The sequence below is a fragment of the Taudactylus pleione genome, unplaced genomic scaffold (genome assembly GCF_031769625.1).
Source record: "Taudactylus pleione unplaced genomic scaffold, aTauple2 ptg001043l, whole genome shotgun sequence".
Lineage (NCBI taxonomy): Eukaryota > Metazoa > Chordata > Amphibia > Anura > Myobatrachidae > Taudactylus > Taudactylus pleione.
In genome coordinates, this window is record NW_028285444.1 from 188,389 (window position 1) to 211,262 (window position 22,874).

Here is a 22,874-nt window from a genome sequence, read left to right on the forward strand (position 1 = left end):
ACTTCTGTGATAGGCATTATAATAACCTAGGTAACAGTTACTTCTGTGATAGGCGTTATAATAACCTAGGTATAACGCTTACTTCTGTGATAGGCGTTATAATAACCTAGGTATAATGCTTACTTCTGTGATAGGCGTTATAATATCCTAGGTATAACGCTTACTTCTGTGATAGGCGTTATAATAACCTAGGTAACACTTACTTCTGTGATAGGAGTTATAATAACCTAGCTATAACGCCTACTTCTGTGATATGCGTTATAATAACCTAGGTATAACACTTACTTCTGTGATAGACTTTATAATAACCTAGGTAACACTTACTTCTGTGATAGGGGGTATAATAACCTAGGTATAACACTTACTTCTGTGATATGTGTTATAATAACATAGGTATAATACTTACTTCTGTGATAGGCGTTATAATAACCTAGGTATAACACTTACTTCTGTGATAGGCGTTATAATAACCTAGGTATAACACTTACTTCTGTGATAGTAGTTATAATAACCTAGGTATAACACTTACTTCTGTGATAGGGGTATAATAACCTAGGTATAACACTTACTTCTGTGATAGGCGTTATAATAAACTAGGTATAACACTGACTTCTGTGATAGGAGTTATAATAACCTAGGTATAACACTTACAACTGTGATATGTGTTATAATAACTTAGGTATAACACTGACTTCTGTGATAGGCGTTATAATAACCTAGGTATAACACTTACTTCTGTGATAGGCGTTATAATAACCTAGGTATAATGCTTACTTCTGTGATAGGAGTTATAATAACTTAGGTATAATACTTACTTCTGTGATAGGAGTTATAATAACCTAGGTATAACACTGACTTCTGTGATAGGAGTTATAATAACCTAGGTATAACAGTTACTTCTGTGATAGGCGTTATAATAACCTAGGTATAACACTTACTTCTGTGATAGGAGTTATTATAACCTAGGTATAACACTTACTTCTGTGATAGGCGTTATAATAAACTAGGTATAACACTTACTTCTGTGATAGGCGTTATAATAACCTAGGTATAACACTTACTTCTGTGATAGGAGTTATAATAAACTAGGTATAACACTTACTTCTGTGATAGGCGTTATAATAACCTAGGTATAACGCTTACTTCTGTGATAGGAGTTATAATAACCTAGGTATAACACTTACTTCTGTGATAGGCGTTATAATAACCTAGGTATAACACTTACTTCTGTGATAGGAGTTATAATAACCTAGGTATAACAGTTACTTCTGTGATAGGAGTTATAATAACCTAGGTATAACACTTACTTCTGTGATAGGAGTTATAATAACCTAGGTATAACAGTTACTTCTGTGATAGGAGTTATAATAACCTAGGTATAACAGTTACTTCTGTGATAGGAATTATAATAACCTAGGTATAATACTTACTTCTGTGATAGGCGTTATAATAACCTAGGTATAATACTTACTTCTGTGATAGGAGTTATAATAACCTAGGTATAATACTTACTTCTGTGATAGGAATTATAATAACCTAGGTATAACACTTACTTCTGTGATAGGAATTATAATAACCTAGGTATAATACTTACTTCTGTGATAGGAGTTATAATAACCTAGGTATAACGCTTACTTCTGTGATAGGCGTTATAATAACCTAGGTATAATACTTACTTCTGTGATAGGCGTTATAATAAACTAGGTATAACACTTACTTCTGTGATAGGCATTATAATAACCTAGGTATAACACTTACTTCTGTGATAGGAGTTATAATAACCTAGGTATAACGCTTACTTCTGTGATAGGCGTTATAATAACCTAGGTATAACACTTACTTCTGTGATAGGAGTTATAATAACCTAGGTATAATACTTACTTCTGTGATAGGAGTTATAATAACCTAGGTATAACACTTACTTCTGTGATAGGAGTTATAATAACCTAGGTATAACACTGACTTCTGTGATAGGCGTTATAATAACCTAGGTAACACTTACTTCTGTGATAGGCGTTATAATAACCTAGGTAACACTTACTTCTGTGATAGGCGTTATAATAACCTAGGTATAATACTTACTTATGTGATAGGAGTTATAATAACCTAGGTATAATGCTTACTTCTGTGATAGGAGTTATAATAACCTAGGTATAACAGTTACTTCTGTGATAGGAGTTATAATAACCTAGGTATAATACTTACTTCTGTGATAGGAGTTATAATAACCTAGGTATAACACTTACTTCTGTGATAGGAGTTATAATAACCAAGGTATAATACTTACTTCTGTGATAGGCGTTATAATAAACTAGGTATAACGCTTACTTCTGTGATATGAGTTATAATAACCTAGGTATAACACTTACTTCTGTGATATGAGATATAATAACCTAGGTATAACACTTACTTCTGTGATAGGCGTTATAATAACCTAGGTATAACAGTTACTTCTGTGATAGGAGTTATAATAACCTAGGTATAACACTTACTTCTGTGATAGGCGTTATAATAAACTAGGTATAACAGTTACTTCTGTGATAGGCGTTATAATAACCTAGGTATAACAGTTACTTCTGTGATAGGAATTATAATAACCTAGGTATAATACTTACTTCTGTGATAGGAATTATAATAACCTAGGTATAACACTTACTTCTGTGATAGGAATTATAATAACCTAGGTATAACACTTACTTCTGTGATAGGAATTATAATAACCTAGGTATAACACTTACTTCTGTGATAGGAGTTATAATAACCTAGGTATAACACTTACTTCTGTGATAGGCGTTATAATAACCTAGGTATAACACTTACTTCTGTGATATGAATTATAATAACCTAGGTATAACACTTACTTCTGTGATAGGAGTTATAATAACCTAGGTATAACACTTACTTCTGTGATAGGCGTTATAATAACCTAGGTATAACACTTACTTCTGTGATAGGAATTATAATAACCTAGGTATAACACTTACTTCTGTGATAGGAGTTATAATAACCTAGGTATAACACTTACTTCTGTGATAGGCGTTATAATAAACTAGGTATAATACTTACTTCTGTAATAGGCGTTATAATAACTTAGGTATAACACTTACTTCTGAGATATGAGTTATAACAACCTAGGTATAACATTTCCTTCTGTGATAGGAGTTATAATATCCTAGGTATAATGCTTACTTCTGTGATAGGCATTATAATAACCTAGGTAACAGTTACTTCTGTGATAGGCGTTATAATAACCTAGGTATAACGCTTACTTCTGTGATAGGCGTTATAATAACCTAGGTATAATGCTTACTTCTGTGATAGGCGTTATAATATCCTAGGTATAACGCTTACTTCTGTGATAGGCGTTATAATAACCTAGGTAACACTTACTTCTGTGATAGGAGTTATAATAACCTAGCTATAACGCCTACTTCTGTGATATGCGTTATAATAACCTAGGTATAACACTTACTTCTGTGATAGACTTTATAATAACCTAGGTAACACTTACTTCTGTGATAGGGGGTATAATAACCTAGGTATAACACTTACTTCTGTGATATGTGTTATAATAACATAGGTATAATACTTACTTCTGTGATAGGCGTTATAATAACCTAGGTATAACACTTACTTCTGTGATAGGCGTTATAATAACCTAGGTATAACACTTACTTCTGTGATAGTAGTTATAATAACCTAGGTATAACACTTACTTCTGTGATAGGGGTATAATAACCTAGGTATAACACTTACTTCTGTGATAGGCGTTATAATAACCTAGGTATAACACTGACTTCTGTGATAGGAGTTATAATAACCTAGGTATAACACTTACAACTGTGATATGTGTTATAATAACTTAGGTATAACACTGACTTCTGTGATAGGCGTTATAATAACCTAGGTATAACACTTACTTCTGTGATAGGCGTTATAATAACCTAGGTATAATGCTTACTTCTGTGATAGGAGTTATAATAACTTAGGTATAATACTTACTTCTGTGATAGGAGTTATAATAACCTAGGTATAACACTGACTTCTGTGATAGGAGTTATAATAACCTAGGTATAACAGTTACTTCTGTGATAGGCGTTATAATAACCTAGGTATAACACTTACTTCTGTGATAGGAGTTATTATAACCTAGGTATAACACTTACTTCTGTGATAGGCGTTATAATAAACTAGGTATAACACTTACTTCTGTGATAGGCGTTATAATAACCTAGGTATAACACTTACTTCTGTGATAGGAGTTATAATAAACTAGGTATAACACTTACTTCTGTGATAGGCGTTATAATAACCTAGGTATAACGCTTACTTCTGTGATAGGAGTTATAATAACCTAGGTATAACACTTACTTCTGTGATAGGCGTTATAATAACCTAGGTATAACACTTACTTCTGTGATAGGAGTTATAATAACCTAGGTATAACAGTTACTTCTGTGATAGGAGTTATAATAACCTAGGTATAACACTTACTTCTGTGATAGGAGTTATAATAACCTAGGTATAACAGTTACTTCTGTGATAGGAGTTATAATAACCTAGGTATAACAGTTACTTCTGTGATAGGAATTATAATAACCTAGGTATAATACTTACTTCTGTGATAGGCGTTATAATAACCTAGGTATAATACTTACTTCTGTGATAGGAGTTATAATAACCTAGGTATAATACTTACTTCTGTGATAGGAATTATAATAACCTAGGTATAACACTTACTTCTGTGATAGGAATTATAATAACCTAGGTATAATACTTACTTCTGTGATAGGAGTTATAATAACCTAGGTATAACGCTTACTTCTGTGATAGGCGTTATAATAACCTAGGTATAATACTTACTTCTGTGATAGGCGTTATAATAAACTAGGTATAACACTTACTTCTGTGATAGGCGTTATAATAACCTAGGTATAACACTTACTTCTGTGATAGGAGTTATAATAACCTAGGTATAACGCTTACTTCTGTGATAGGCGTTATAATAACCTAGGTATAACACTTACTTCTGTGATAGGAGTTATAATAACCTAGGTATAATACTTACTTCTGTGATAGGAGTTATAATAACCTAGGTATAACACTTACTTCTGTGATAGGAGTTATAATAACCTAGGTATAACACTGACTTCTGTGATAGGCGTTATAATAACCTAGGTAACACTTACTTCTGTGATAGGCGTTATAATAACCTAGGTAACACTTACTTCTGTGATAGGCGTTATAATAACCTAGGTATAATACTTACTTATGTGATAGGAGTTATAATAACCTAGGTATAATGCTTACTTCTGTGATAGGAGTTATAATAACCTAGGTATAACAGTTACTTCTGTGATAGGAGTTATAATAACCTAGGTATAATACTTACTTCTGTGATAGGAGTTATAATAACCTAGGTATAACACTTACTTCTGTGATAGGAGTTATAATAACCAAGGTATAATACTTACTTCTGTGATAGGCGTTATAATAAACTAGGTATAACGCTTACTTCTGTGATATGAGTTATAATAACCTAGGTATAACACTTACTTCTGTGATATGAGATATAATAACCTAGGTATAACACTTACTTCTGTGATAGGCGTTATAATAACCTAGGTATAACAGTTACTTCTGTGATAGGAGTTATAATAACCTAGGTATAACACTTACTTCTGTGATAGGCGTTATAATAAACTAGGTATAACAGTTACTTCTGTGATAGGCGTTATAATAACCTAGGTATAACAGTTACTTCTGTGATAGGAATTATAATAACCTAGGTATAATACTTACTTCTGTGATAGGAATTATAATAACCTAGGTATAACACTTACTTCTGTGATAGGAATTATAATAACCTAGGTATAACACTTACTTCTGTGATAGGAATTATAATAACCTAGGTATAACACTTACTTCTGTGATAGGAGTTATAATAACCTAGGTATAACACTTACTTCTGTGATAGGCGTTATAATAACCTAGGTATAACACTTACTTCTGTGATATGAATTATAATAACCTAGGTATAACACTTACTTCTGTGATAGGAGTTATAATAACCTAGGTATAACACTTACTTCTGTGATAGGCGTTATAATAACCTAGGTATAACACTTACTTCTGTGATAGGAATTATAATAACCTAGGTATAACACTGACTTCTGTGAAAGGGGTATAATAATCTAGGTATAACACTTACTTTTAAAGTGCTTTTCAAGACCCGGATACGATGAAGTTTCTCGTTGATAACGGGGTCATTACAGCGCTTTATGAATGACCTCCTGAACTCCTGCTTGGTTGAAGGTCGCTGCTCCCCGAATGCTGATAGGCTGGCGTGTTCCAGGGTTTTGTACAGCTCCTGTAGTCCGTCTGTGCTAGAGCGCTTCTCTGTCTTGCTGTCTGGAACAGAAGTGGGACATCTTTTAGCACTGACCGACCCGTCCTAAGTACATTACATACAGAGACAGCTCTACCCATACAGTACATTATGTTATGCCATCCTAAGTACATTACATATAGAGACAGCTCTACCCATACAGTACATTATGCCATCCTAAGTACATTACATACAGAGACAGCTCTACCCATACAGTACATTATGCCATCCTAAGTACATTACATAGAGAGACAGCTCTGCCCATACAGTACATTATGCCATCCTAAGTACATTACATATAGAGACAGCTCTACCCATACAGTACATTATGCCATCCTAAGTACATTACATACAGCTCTACCCATACAGTACATTATGCCATCCTAAGTACATTACATATAGAGACAGCTCTACCCATACAGTACATTATGCCATCCTAAGTACCTTACATACAGCTCTACCCATACAGTACATTATGCCATCCTAAGTACATTACATATAGAGACAGCTCTACTCATACAGTACATTATGCCATCCTAAGTACATTACATATAGAGACAGCTCTACCCATACAGTACATTATGCCATCCTAAGTACATTACATACAGAGACAGCTCTACCCATACAGTACATTATGCCATCCTAAGTACATTACATACAGAGACAGCTCTACCCATACAGTACATTATGCCATCCTAAGTACATTACATACAGACAGCTCTACCCATACAGTACATTATGCCATCCTAAGTACATTACATACAGAGACAGCTCTACCCATACAGTACATTATGCCATCCTAAGTACATTACATACATCTCTACCCATACAGTACATTATGCCATCCTAAGTACATTACATACAGAGACAGCTCTACCCATACAGTACATTATGCCATCCTAAGTACATTACATACAGCTCTACCCATACAGTACATTATGCCATCCTAAGTACATTACATATAGAGACAGCTCTACCCATACAGTACATTATGCCATCCTAAGTACATTACATACAGCTCTACCCATACAGTACATTATGCCATCCTAAGTACATTATATACAGCTCTACCCATATAGTACATTATGCCATCCTAAGTACATGACATATAGAGACAGCTCTACCCATACAGTACATTATGCCATCCTAAGTACATTACATACAGAGACAGCTCTACCCATACAGTACATTATGCCATCCTAATTACATTACATACAGAGACAGCTCTACCCATACAGTACATTATGTCATCCTAAGTACATTACATACAGAGACAGCTCTACCCATACAGTACATTATGCCATCCTAAGTACATTACATACAGCTCTACCCATACAGTACATTATGCCATCCTAAGTACATTATATACAGACAGCTCTACCCATACAGTACATTAAGCCATCCTAAGTACATTACATACAGAGACAGCTCTACCCATACAGTACATTATGCCATCCTAAGTACATTACATATAGAGACAGCTCTACCCATACAGTACATTATGCCATCCTAAGTACATTACATACAGCTCTACCCATAAAGTACATTATGCCATCCTAAGTACATTACATATAGAGACAGCTCTACCCATACAGTACATTATGCCATCCTAAGTACATTACATACAGCTCTACCCATAAAGTACATTATGCCATCCTAAGTACATTACATACAGAGACAGCTCTACCCATACAGTACATTATGCCATCCTAAGTACATTACATACAGAGACAGCTCTACCCATACAGTACATTATGCCATCCTAAGTACATTATATACAGCTCTACCCATACAGTACATTATGCCATCCTAAGTACATTACATATAGAGACAACTCTACCCATACAGTACATTATGCCATCCTAAGTACATTATATACAGACAGCTCTACCCATACAGTACATTATGATATCCTAAGTACATTACATACAGAGACAGCTCTACCCATACAGTACATTATGCCATCCTAAGTACATTACATATAGAGACAACTCTACCCATTATAGTACATTATGCCATCCTAAGTACATTACATACAGAGACAGCTCTACCCATACAGTACATTATGCCATCCTAAGTACATTACATATAGAGACAACTCTACCCATACAGTACATTATGCCATCCTAAGTACATTACATATAGAGACAACTCTACCCATACAGTACATTATGCCATCCAAAGTACATTACATACAGCTCTACCCATACAGTACAATATGCCATCCTAAGTACATTACATACAGCTCTACCCATACAGTACATTATGCCATCCTAAGTACATTACATACAGCTCTACCCATACAGTACATTATGCCATCCTAAGTACATTACTCACAGCTCTACCCATACAGTACATTATGCCATCCTAAGTACATTATATACAGACAGCTCTACCCATACAGTACATTATGCCATCCTAAGTACATTACATACAGCTCTACCCATACAGTACATTATGCCATCCTAAGTACATTACATATAGAGACAACTCTACCCATACAGTACATTATGCCATCCTACGTACATTACATACAGAGATAGCTCTACCCATACAGTACATTATGCCATCCTAAGTACATTACATACAGAGACAGCTCTACCCATACAGTACATTATGCCATCCTAAGTACATTACATACAGAGACAGCTCTACCCATACAGTACATTATGCCATCCTAAGTACATTACATACAGCTCTACCCATACAGTACATTATGCCATCCTAAGTACAATACATACAGAGACAGCTCTACCCATACAGTACATTATGCCATCCTAAGTACATTACATATAGAGACAGCTCTACCCATAAAGTACATTATGCCATCCTAAGTACATTACATACAGCTCTACCCATACAGTACATTATGCCATCCTACGTACATTACATACAGAGACAGCTCTACCCACACAGTACATTATGCCATCCTAAGTACATTACATATAGAGACAGCTCTACCCATAAAGTACAATATGCCATCCTAAGTACATTACATATAGAGACAACTCTACCCATACAGTACATTATGCCATCCTAAGTACATTACATACAGAGACCGCTCTACCCATACAGTACATTATGCCATCCTAAGTACATTACATATAGAGACAGCTCTACCCATACAGTACATTATGCCATCCTAAGTACATTACATACAGCTCTACCCATACAGTACATTATGCCATCCTAAGTACATTACATATAGAGACAGCTCTACCCACACAGTACATTATGTCATCCTAAGTACATTACATACAGAGACAGCTCTACCCATAAAGTACAATATGCCATCCTAAGTACATTACATACAGAGACAGCTCTACCCATACAGTACATTATGCCATCCTAAGTACATTACATACAGAGACAGCTCTACCCATACAGTACATTATGCCATCCTAAGTACATTACATACAGCTCTACCCATACAGTACATTATGCCATCCTAAGTACATTACATATAGAGACAACTCTACCCATACAGTACATTATGCCATCCTACGTACATTACATACAGAGATAGCTCTACCCATACAGTACATTATGCCATCCTAAGTACATTACATACAGAGACAGCTCTACCCATACAGTACATTATGCCATCCTAAGTACATTACATACAGAGACAGCTCTACCCATACAGTACATTATGCCATCCTAAGTACATTACATATAGAGACAGCTCTACCCATAAAGTACATTATGCCATCCTAAGTACATTACATACAGAGACAGCTCTACCCATACAGTACATTATGCCATCCTAAGTACATTACATACAGAGACAGCTCTACCCATACAGTACATTATGCCATCCTAAGTACATTACATACAGAGACAGCTCTACCCATACAGTACATTATGCCATCCTAAGTACATTACATACAGAGACAGCTCTACCCATACAGTAAATTATGCCATCCTAAGTACATTACATACAGCTCTACCCATACAGTACATTATGCCATCCTAGGTACATTATATACAGACAGCTCTACCCATACAGTACATTATGTTATGCCATCCTAAGTACATTACATATAGAGACAGCTCTACCCATACAGTACATTATGCCATCCTAAGTACATTACATACAGAGACAGCTCTACCCATACAGTACATTATGCCACCATAAGTACATGACATATAGAGACAACTCTACCCATACAGTACATTATGCCATCCTAAGTACATTACATATAGAGACAACTCTACCCATTATAGTACATTATGCCATCCTAAGTACATTACATACAGAGACAGCTCTACCCATACAGTACATTATGCCATCCTAAGTACATTACATACAGAGACAGCTCTACCCATACAGTACATTATGCCATCCTAAGTACATTACATACAGCTCTACCCATACAGTACATTATGCCATCCTAAGTACATTACATATAGAGACAGCTCTACCCATACAGTACATTATGCCATCCTAAGTACATTACATACAGAGACAGCTCTACCCATACAGTACATTATGCCATCCTAATTACATTACATACAGAGACAGCTCTACCCATACAGTACATTAGGCCATCCTAAGTACATTACATACAGCTCTACCCATACAGTACATTATGCCATCCTAAGTACATTACATACAGCTCTACCCATACAGTACATTATGCCATCCTAAGTACATTACATATAGAGACAGCTCTACCCATACAGTACATTATGCCATCCTAAGTACATTACATACAGCTCTACCCATACAGTACATTATGCCATCCTAAGTACATTACATATAGAGACAGCTCTACTCATACAGTACATTATGCCATCCTAAGTACATTACATATAGAGACAGCTCTACCCATACAGTACATTATGCCATCCTAAGTACATTACATACAGAGACAGCTCTACCCATACAGTACATTATGCCATCCTAAATACATTACATACAGACAGCTCTACCCATACAGTACATTATGCCATCCTAAGTACATTACATACAGAGACAGCTCTACCCATACAGTACATTATGCCATCCTAAGTACATTACATACATCTCTACCCATACAGTACATTATGCCATCCTAAGTACATTACATACAGAGACAGCTCTACCCATACAGTACATTATGCCATCCTAAGTACATTACATACAGCTCTACCCATACAGTACATTATGCCATCCTAAGTACATTACATATAGAGACAGCTCTACCCATACAGTACATTATGCCATCCTAAGTACATTACATACAGCTCTACCCATACAGTACATTATGCCATCCTAAGTACATTATATACAGCTCTACCCATACAGTACATTATGCCATCCTAAGTACATGACATATAGAGACAGCTCTACCCATACAGTACATTATGCCATCCTAAGTACATTACATACAGAGACAGCTCTACCCATACAGTACATTATGCCATCCTAATTACATTACATACAGAGACAGCTCTACCCATACAGTACATTATGCCATCCTAAGTACATTACATACAGAGACAGCTCTACCCATACAGTACATTATGCCATCCTAAGTACATTACATACAGCTCTACCCATACAGTACATTATGCCATCCTAAGTACATTACATATAGAGACAGCTCTACCCATACAGTACATTATGCCATCCTAAGTACATTACATACAGCTCTACCCATAAAGTACATTATGCCATCCTAAGTACATTACATACAGAGACAGCTCTACCCATACAGTACATTATGCCATCCTAAGTACATTACATACAGAGACAGCTCTACCCATACAGTACATTATGCCATCCTAAGTACATTACATACAGAGACAGCTCTACCCATACAGTACATTATGCCATCCTAAGTACATTACATACAGCTCTACCCATACAGTACATTATGCCATGCTAAGTACACTACATACAGAAACAGCTCTACCCATACAGTACATTATGCCATCCTAAGTACATTACATACAGATACCGCTCTACCCATACAGTACATTATGCCATCCTAAGTACATTACATACAGCTCTACCCATACAGTACATTATGCCATCCTAAGTACATTACATATAGAGACAACTCTACCCATACAGTACATTATGCCATCCTACGTACATTACATACAGCTCTACCCATACAGTACATTATGCCATCCTAAGTACATTACATACAGAGACAGCTCTACCCATACAGTACATTATGCCATCCTAAGTACATTACATACAGCTTTACCCATACAGTACATTATGCCATCCTAAGTACATTACATACAGAGACAGCTCTACCCATACAGTACATTATGCCATCCTAAGTACATTACATACAGAGACAGCTCTACCCATACAGTACATTATGCCATCCTAAGTACATTATATACAGCTCTACCCATACAGTACATTATGCCATCCTAAGTAAATTACATATAGAGACAACTCTACCCATACAGTACATTATGCCATCCTAAGTACATTATATACAGACAGTTCTACCCATACAGTACATTATGCCATCCTAAGTACATTACATACAGAGACAGCTCTACCCATACAGTACATTATGCCATCCTAAGTACATTACATACATCTCTACCCATACAGTACATTATGCCATCCTAAGTACATTACATACAGAGACAGCTCTACCCATACAGTACATTATGCCATCCTAAGTACATTACATACAGCTCTACCCATACAGTACATTATGCCATCCTAAGTACATTACATATAGAGACAGCTCTACCCATACAGTACATTATGCCATCCTAAGTACATTACATACAGCTCTACCCATACAGTACATTATGCCATCCTAAGTACATTATATACAGCTCTACCCATATAGTACATTATGCCATCCTAAGTACATGACATATAGAGACAGCTCTACCCATACAGTACATTATGCCATCCTAAGTACATTACATACAGAGACAGCTCTACCCATACAGTACATTATGCCATCCTAATTACATTACATACAGAGACAGCTCTACCCATACAGTACATTATGCCATCCTAAGTACATTACATACAGAGACAGCTCTACCCATACAGTAGATTATGCCATCCTAAGTACATTACATACAGCTCTACCCATACAGTACATTATGCCATCCTAAATACATTATATACAGACAGCTCTACCCATACAGTACATTAAGCCATCCTAAGTACATTACATACAGAGACAGCTCTACCCATACAGTACATTATGCCATCCTAAGTACATTACATATAGAGACAGCTCTACCCATACAGTACATTATGCCATCCTAAGTACATTACATACAGCTCTACCCATAAAGTACATTATGCCATCCTAAGTACATTACATATAGAGACAGCTCTACCCATACAGTACATTATGCCATCCTAAGTACATTACATACAGCTCTACCCATAAAGTACATTATGCCATCCTAAGTACATTACATACAGAGACAGCTCTACCCATACAGTACATTATGCCATCCTAAGTACATTACATACAGAGACAGCTCTACCCATACAGTACATTATGCCATCCTAAGTACATTACATACAGAGACAGCTCTACCCATACAGTACATTATGCCATCCTAAGTACATTACATACAGCTCTACCCATACAGTACATTATGCCATCCTAAGTACATTACATACAGCTCTACCCATACAGTACATTATGCCATCCTAAGTACATTACATACAGAGACAGCTCTACCCATACAGTACATTATGCCATCCTAAGTACATTACATACAGCTCTACCCATACAGTACATTATGCCATCCTAAGTACATTACATACAGAGACAGCTCTACCCATACAGTACATTATGCCATCCTAAGTACATTACATACAGAGACAGCTCTACCCATACAGTACATTATGCCATCCTAAGTACATTATATACAGCTCTACCCATACAGTACATTATGCCATCCTAAGTACATTACATATAGAGACAACTCTACCCATACAGTACATTATGCCATCCTAAGTACATTATATACAGACAGCTCTACCCATACAGTACATTATGATATCCTAAGTACATTACATACAGAGACAGCTCTACCCATACAGTACATTATGCCATCCTAAGTACATTACATATAGAGACAACTCTACCCATTATAGTACATTATGCCATCCTAAGTACATTACATACAGAGACAGCTCTACCCATACAGTACATTATGCCATCCTAAGTACATTACATATAGAGACAACTCTACCCATACAGTACATTATGCCATCCTAAGTACATTACATATAGAGACAACTCTACCCATACAGTACATTATGCCATCCAAAGTACATTACATACAGCTCTACCCATACAGTACAATATGCCATCCTAAGTACATTACATACAGCTCTACCCATACAGTACATTATGCCATCCTAAGTACATTACATACAGCTCTACCCATACAGTACATTATGCCATCCTAAGTACATTACATACAGCTCTACCCATACAGTACATTATGCCATCCTAAGTACATTATATACAGACAGCTCTACCCATACAGTACATTATGCCATCCTAAGTACATTACATACAGAGACAGCTCTACCCATACAGTACATTATGCCATCCTAAGTACATTACATACAGAGACAGCTCTACCCATACAGTACATTATGCCATCCTAAGTACATTACATACAGCTCTACTCATACAGTACATTATGCCATCCTAAGTACATTACATATAGAGACAACTCTACCCATACAGTACAATATGCCATCCTACGTACATTACATACAGAGATAGCTCTACCCATACAGTACATTATGCCATCCTAAGTACATTACATACAGAGACAGCTCTACCCATACAGTACATTATGCCATCCTAAGTACATTACATACAGAGACAGCTCTACCCATACAGTACATTATGCCATCCTAAGTACATTACATACAGCTCTACCCATACAGTACATTATGCCATCCTAAGTACAATACATACAGAGACAGCTCTACCCATACAGTACATTATGCCATCCTAAGTACATTACATATAGAGACAGCTCTACCCATAAAGTACATTATGCCATCCTAAGTACATTACATACAGCTCTACCCATACAGTACATTATGCCATCCTACGTACATTACATACAGAGACAGCTCTACCCATACAGTACATTATGCCATCCTAAGTACATTACATATAGAGACAGCTCTACCCATAAAGTACAATATGCCATCCTAAGTACATTACATATAGAGACAACTCTACCCATACAGTACATTATGCCATCCTAAGTACATTACATACAGAGACCGCTCTACCCATACAGTACATTATGCCATCCTAAGTACATTACATATAGAGACAGCTCTACCCATACAGTACATTATGCCATCCTAAGTACATTACATACAGCTCTACCCATACAGTACATTATGCCATCCTAAGTACATTACATATAGAGACAGCTCTACCCATACAGTACATTATGCCATCCTAAGTACATTACATACAGAGACAGCTCTACCCATAAAGTACAATATGCCATCCTAAGTACATTACATACAGAGACAGCTCTACCCATACAGTACATTATGCCATCCTAAGTACATTACATACAGAGACAGCTCTACCCATACAGTACATTATGCCATCCTAAGTACATTACATACAGCTCTACCCGTACAGTACATTATGCCATCCTAAGTACATTACATATAGAGACAACTCTACCCATACAGTACATTATGCCATCCTACGTACATTACATACAGAGATAGCTCTACCCATACAGTACATTATGCCATCCTAAGTACATTACATACAGAGACAGCTCTACCCATACAGTACATTATGCCATCCTAAGTACATTACATACAGAGACAGCTCTACCATACAGTACATTATGCCATCCTAAGTACATTACATACAGAGACAGCTCTACCCATACAGTACATTATGCCATCCTAAGTACATTACATACAGAGACAGCTCTACCCATACAGTACATTATGCCATCCTAAGTACATTACATACAGAGACAGCTCTACCCATACAGTACATTATGCCATCCTAAGTACATTACATACAGAGACAGCTCTACCCATACAGTAAATTAAGCCATCCTAAGTACATTACATACAGCTCTACCCATACAGTACATTATGCCATCCTAAGTACATTATATACAGACAGCTCTACCCATACAGTACATTATGTTATGCCATCCTAAGTACATTACATATAGAGACAGCTCTACCCATACAGTACATTATGCCATCCTAAGTACATTACATACAGAGACAGCTCTACCCATACAGTACATTATGCCACCATAAGTACATGACATACAGAGACAACTCTACCCATACAGTACATTATGCCATACTAAGTACATTACATATAGAGACAACTCTACCCATTATAGTACATTATGCCATCCTAAGTACATTACATACAGAGACAGCTCTACCCATACAGTACATTATGCCATCCTAAGTACATTACATACAGAGACAGCTCTGCCCATACAGTACATTATGCCATCCTAAGTACATTACATACAGCTCTACCCATACAGTACATTATGCCATCCTAAGTACATTACATATAGAGACAGCTCTACCCATACAGTACATTATGCCATCCTAAGTACATTACATAGAGAGACAGCTCTGCCCATACAGTACATTATGCCATCCTAAGTACATTACATATAGAGACTGCTCTACCCATACAGTACATTATGCCATCCTAAGTACATTACATACAGCTCTACCCATACAGTACATTATGCCATCCTAAGTACATTACATACAGCTCTACCCATACAGTACATTATGCCATCCTAAGTACATTACATATAGAGACAGCTCTACCCATACAGTACATTATGCCATCCTAAGAACATTACATACAGCTCTACCCATACAGTACATTATGCCATCCTAAGTACATTACATATAGAGACAGCTCTACTCATACAGTACATTATGCCATCCTAAGTACATTACATATAGAGACAGCTCTACCCATACAGTACATTATGCCATCCTAAGTACATTACATACAGAGACAGCTCTACCCATACAGTACATTATGCCATCCTAAGCACATTACATACAGAGACAGCTCTACCCATACAGTACATTATGCCATCCTAAGTACATTACATACAGACAGCTCTACCCATACAGTACATTATGCCATCCTAAGTACATTACATACAGAGACAGCTCTTCCCATACAGTACATTATGCCATCCTAAGTACATTACATACATCTCTACCCATACAGTACATTATGCCATCCTAAGTACATTACATACAGAGACAGCTCTACCCATACAGTACATTATGCCATCCTAAGTACATTACATACAGCTCTACCCATACAGTACATTATGCCATCCTAAGTACATTACATATAGAGACAGCTCTACCCATACAGTACATTATGCCATCCTAAGTACATTACATACAGCTCTACCCATACAGTACATTATGCCATCCTAAGTACATTATATACAGCTCTACCCATACAGTACATTATGCCATCCTAAGTACATGACATATAGAGACAGCTCTACCCATACAGTACATTATGCCATCCTAAGTACATTACATACAGAGACAGCTCTACCCATACAGTACATTATGCCATCCTAATTACATTACATACAGAGACAGCTCTACCCATACAGTACATTATGCCATCCTAAGTACATTACATACAGAGACAGCTCTACCCATACAGTACATTATGCCATCCTAAGTACATTACATACAGCTCTACCCATACAGTACATTATGCCATCCTAAGTACATTATATACAGACAGCTCTACCCATACAGTACATTAAGCCATCCTAAGTACATTACATACAGAGACAGCTCTACCCATACAGTACATTATGCCATCCTAAGTACATTACATATAGAGACAGCTCTACCCATACAGTACATTATGCCATCCTAAGTACATTACATACAGCTCTACCCATAAAGTACATTATGCCATCCTAAGTACATTACATATAGAGACAGCTCTACCCATACAGTACATTATGCCATCCTAAGTACATTACATACAGCTCTACCCATAAAGTACATTATGCCATCCTAAGTACATTACATACAGAGACAGCTCTACCCATACAGTACATTATGCCATCCTAAGTACATTACATACAGAGACAGCTCTACCCATACAGTACATTATGCCATCCTAAGTACATTACATACAGAGACAGCTCTACCCATACAGTACATTATGCCATCCTAAGTACATTACATACATCTCTACCCATACAGTACATTATGCCATGCTAAGTACACTACATACAGAAACAGCTCTACCCATACAGTACATTATGCCATCCTAAGTACATTACATACAGAGACCGCTCTACCCATACAGTACATTATGCCATCCTAAGTACATTACATACAGCTCTACCCATACAGTACATTATGCCATCCTAAGTACATTACATATAGAGACAACTCTACCCATACAGTACATTATGCCATCCTACGTACATTACATACAGCTCTACCCATACAGTACATTATGCCATCCTAAGTACATTACATACAGAGACAGCTCTACCCATACAGTACATTATGCCATCCTAAGTACATTACATACAGCTCTACCCATACAGTACATTATGCCATCCTAAGTACATTACATACAGAGACAGCTCTACCCATACAGTACATTATGCCATCCTAAGTACATTACATACAGAGACAGCTCTACCCATACAGTACATTATGCCATCCTAAGTACATTATATACAGCTCTACCCATACAGTACATTATGCCATCCTAAGTACATTACATATAGAGACAACTCTACCCATACAGTACATTATGCCATCCTAAGTACATTATATACAGACAGCTCTACCCATACAGTACATTATGCCATCCTAAGTACATTACATACAGAGACAGCTCTACCCATACAGTACATTATGCCATCCTAAGTACATTACATATAGAGACAACTCTACCCATTATAGTACATTATGCCATCCTAAGTACATTACATACAGAGACAGCTCTACCCATACAGTACATTATGCCATCCTAAGTACATTACATATAGAGACAACTCTACCCATACAGTACATTATGCCATCCTAAGTACATTACATATAGAGACAACTCTACCCATACAGTACATTATGCCATCCAAAGTACATTACATACAGCTCTACCCATACAGTACAATATGCCATCCTAAGTACATTACATACAGCTCTACCCATACAGTACATTATGCCATCCTAAGTACATTACATACAGCTCTACCCATACAGTACATTATGCCATCCTAAGTACATTACATACAGAGACAGCTCTTCCCATACAGTACATTATGCCATCCTAAGTACATTACATACATCTCTACCCATACAGTACATTATGCCATCCTAAGTACATTACATACAGAGACAGCTCTACCCATACAGTACATTATGCCATCCTAAGTACATTACATACAGCTCTACCCATACAGTACATTATGCCATCCTAAGTACATTACATATAGAGACAGCTCTACCCATACAGTACATTATGCCATCCTAAGTACATTACATACAGCTCTACCCATACAGTACATTATGCCATCCTAAGTACATTATATACAGCTCTACCCATACAGTACATTATGCCATCCTAAGTACATGACATATAGAGACAGCTCTACCCATACAGTACATTATGCCATCCTAAGTACATTACATACAGAGACAGCTCTACCCATACAGTACATTATGCCATCCTAATTACATTACATACAGAGACAGCTCTACCCATACAGTACATTATGCCATCCTAAGTACATTACATACAGAGACAGCTCTACCCATACAGTACATTATGCCATCCTAAGTACATTACATACAGCTCTACCCATACAGTACATTTTGCCATCCTAAGTACATTATATACAGACAGCTCTACCCATACAGTACATTAAGCCATCCTAAGTACATTACATACAGAGACAGCTCTACCCATACAGTACATTATGCCATCCTAAGTACATTACATATAGAGACAGCTCTACCCATACAGTACATTATGCCATCCTAAGTACATTACATACAGCTCTACCCATAAAGTACATTATGCCATCCTAAGTACATTACATATAGAGACAGCTCTACCCATACAGTACATTATGCCATCCTAAGTACATTACATACAGCTCTACCCATAAAGTACATTATGCCATCCTAAGTACATTACATACAGAGACAGCTCTACCCATACAGTACATTATGCCATCCTAAGTACATTACATACAGAGACAGCTCTACCCATACAGTACATTATGCCATCCTAAGTACATTACATACAGAGACAGCTCTACCCATACAGTACATTATGCCATCCTAAGTACATTACATACATCTCTACCCATACAGTACATTATGCCATGCTAAGTACACTACATACAGAAACAGCTCTACCCATACAGTACATTATGCCATCCTAAGTACATTACATACAGAGACCGCTCTACCCATACAGTACATTATGCCATCCTAAGTACATTACATACAGCTCTACCCATACAGTACATTATGCCATCCTAAGTACATTACATATAGAGACAACTCTACCCATACAGTACATTATGCCATCCTACGTACATTACATACAGCTCTACCCATACAGTACATTATGCCATCCTAAGTACATTACATACAGAGACAGCTCTACCCATACAGTACATTATGCCATCCTAAGTACATTACATACAGCTCTACCCATACAGTACATTAAGCCATCCTAAGTACATTACATACAGAGACAGCTCTACCCATACAGTACATTATGCCATCCTAAGTTCATTACATACAGAGACAGCTCTACCCATACAGTACATTATGCCATCTTAAGTACATTATATACAGCTCTACCCATACAGTACATTATGCCATCCTAAGTACATTACATATAGAGACAACTCTACCCATACAGTACATTATGCCATCCTAAGTACATTATATACAGACAGCTCTACCCATACAGTACATTATGCCATCCTAAGTACATTACATACAGAGACAGCTCTACCCATACAGTACATTATGCCATCCTAAGTACATTACATATAGAGACAACTCTACCCATTATAGTACATTATGCCATCCTAAGTACATTACATACAGAGACAGCTCTACCCATACAGTACATTATGCCATCCTAAGTACATTACATATAGAGACAACTCTACCCATACAGTACATTATGCCATCCTAAGTACATTACATATAGAGACAACTCTACCCATACAGTACATTATGCCATCCAAAGTACATTACATACAGCTCTACCCATACAGTACAATATGCCATCCTAAGTACATTACATACAGCTCTACCCATACAGTACATTATGCCATCCTAAGTACATTACATACAGCTCTACCCATACAGTACATTATGCCATCCTAAGTACATTACATACAGCTCTACCCATACAGTACATTATGCCATCCTAAGTACATTATATACAGACAGCTCTACCCATACAGTACATTATGCCATCCTAAGTACATTACATACAGAGACAGCTCTACCCATACAGTACATTATGCCATCCTAAGTACATTACATACAGAGACAGCTCTACCCATACAGTACATTATGCCATCCTAAGTACATTACATACAGCTCTACCCATACAGTACATTATGCCATCCTAAGTACATTACATATAGAGACAACTCTACCCATACAGTACATTATGCCATCCTACGTACATTACATACAGAGATAGCTCTACCCATACAGTACATTATGCCATCCTAAGTACATTACATACAGAGACAGCTCTACCCATACAGTACATTATGCCATCCTAAGTACATTACATACAGAGACAGCTCTACCCATACAGTACATTATGCCATCCTAAGTACATTACATACAGCTCTACCCATACAGTACATTATGCCATCCTAAGTACAATACATACAGAGACAGCTCTACCCATATAGTACATTATGCCATCCTAAGTACATTACATATAGAGACAGCTCTACCCATAAAGTACATTATGCAATCCTAAGTACATTACATACAGCTCTACCCATACAGTACATTATGCCATCCTACGTACATTACATACAGAGACAGCTCTACCCATACAGTACATTATGCCATCCTAAGTACATTACATATAGAGACAGCTCTACCCATAAAGTACAATATGCCATCCTAAGTACATTACATATAGAGACAACTCTACCCATACAGTACATTATGCCATCCTAAGTACATTACATACAGAGACCGCTCTACCCATACAGTACATTATGCCATCCTAAGTACATTACATATAGAGACAGCTCTACCCATACAGTACATTATGCCATCCTAAGTACATTACATACAGCTCTACCCATACAGTACATTATGCCATCCTAAGTACATTACATATAGAGACAGCTCTACCCATACAGTACATTATGCCATCCTAAGTACATTACATACAGAGACAGCTCTACCCATAAAGTACAA

The 22,874-nt window shown here is 36.6% G+C and overlaps 1 protein-coding gene across 1 annotated transcript in view; it reads right to left on the minus strand.

Annotated features, from left to right (window-relative positions):
* LOC148453994 (connector enhancer of kinase suppressor of ras 2-like) overlaps positions 1-22,874 on the minus strand; it is a 970,642-nt gene that overhangs the window by 24,506 nt on the left and 923,262 nt on the right. Inside the window, exon 23 of the mRNA XM_088461402.1 lies at positions 6,212-6,411. Coding sequence (XP_088317528.1) covers positions 6,212-6,411 — 200 coding nt within the window. The remainder of the gene's footprint in view (positions 1-6,211; positions 6,412-22,874) is intronic.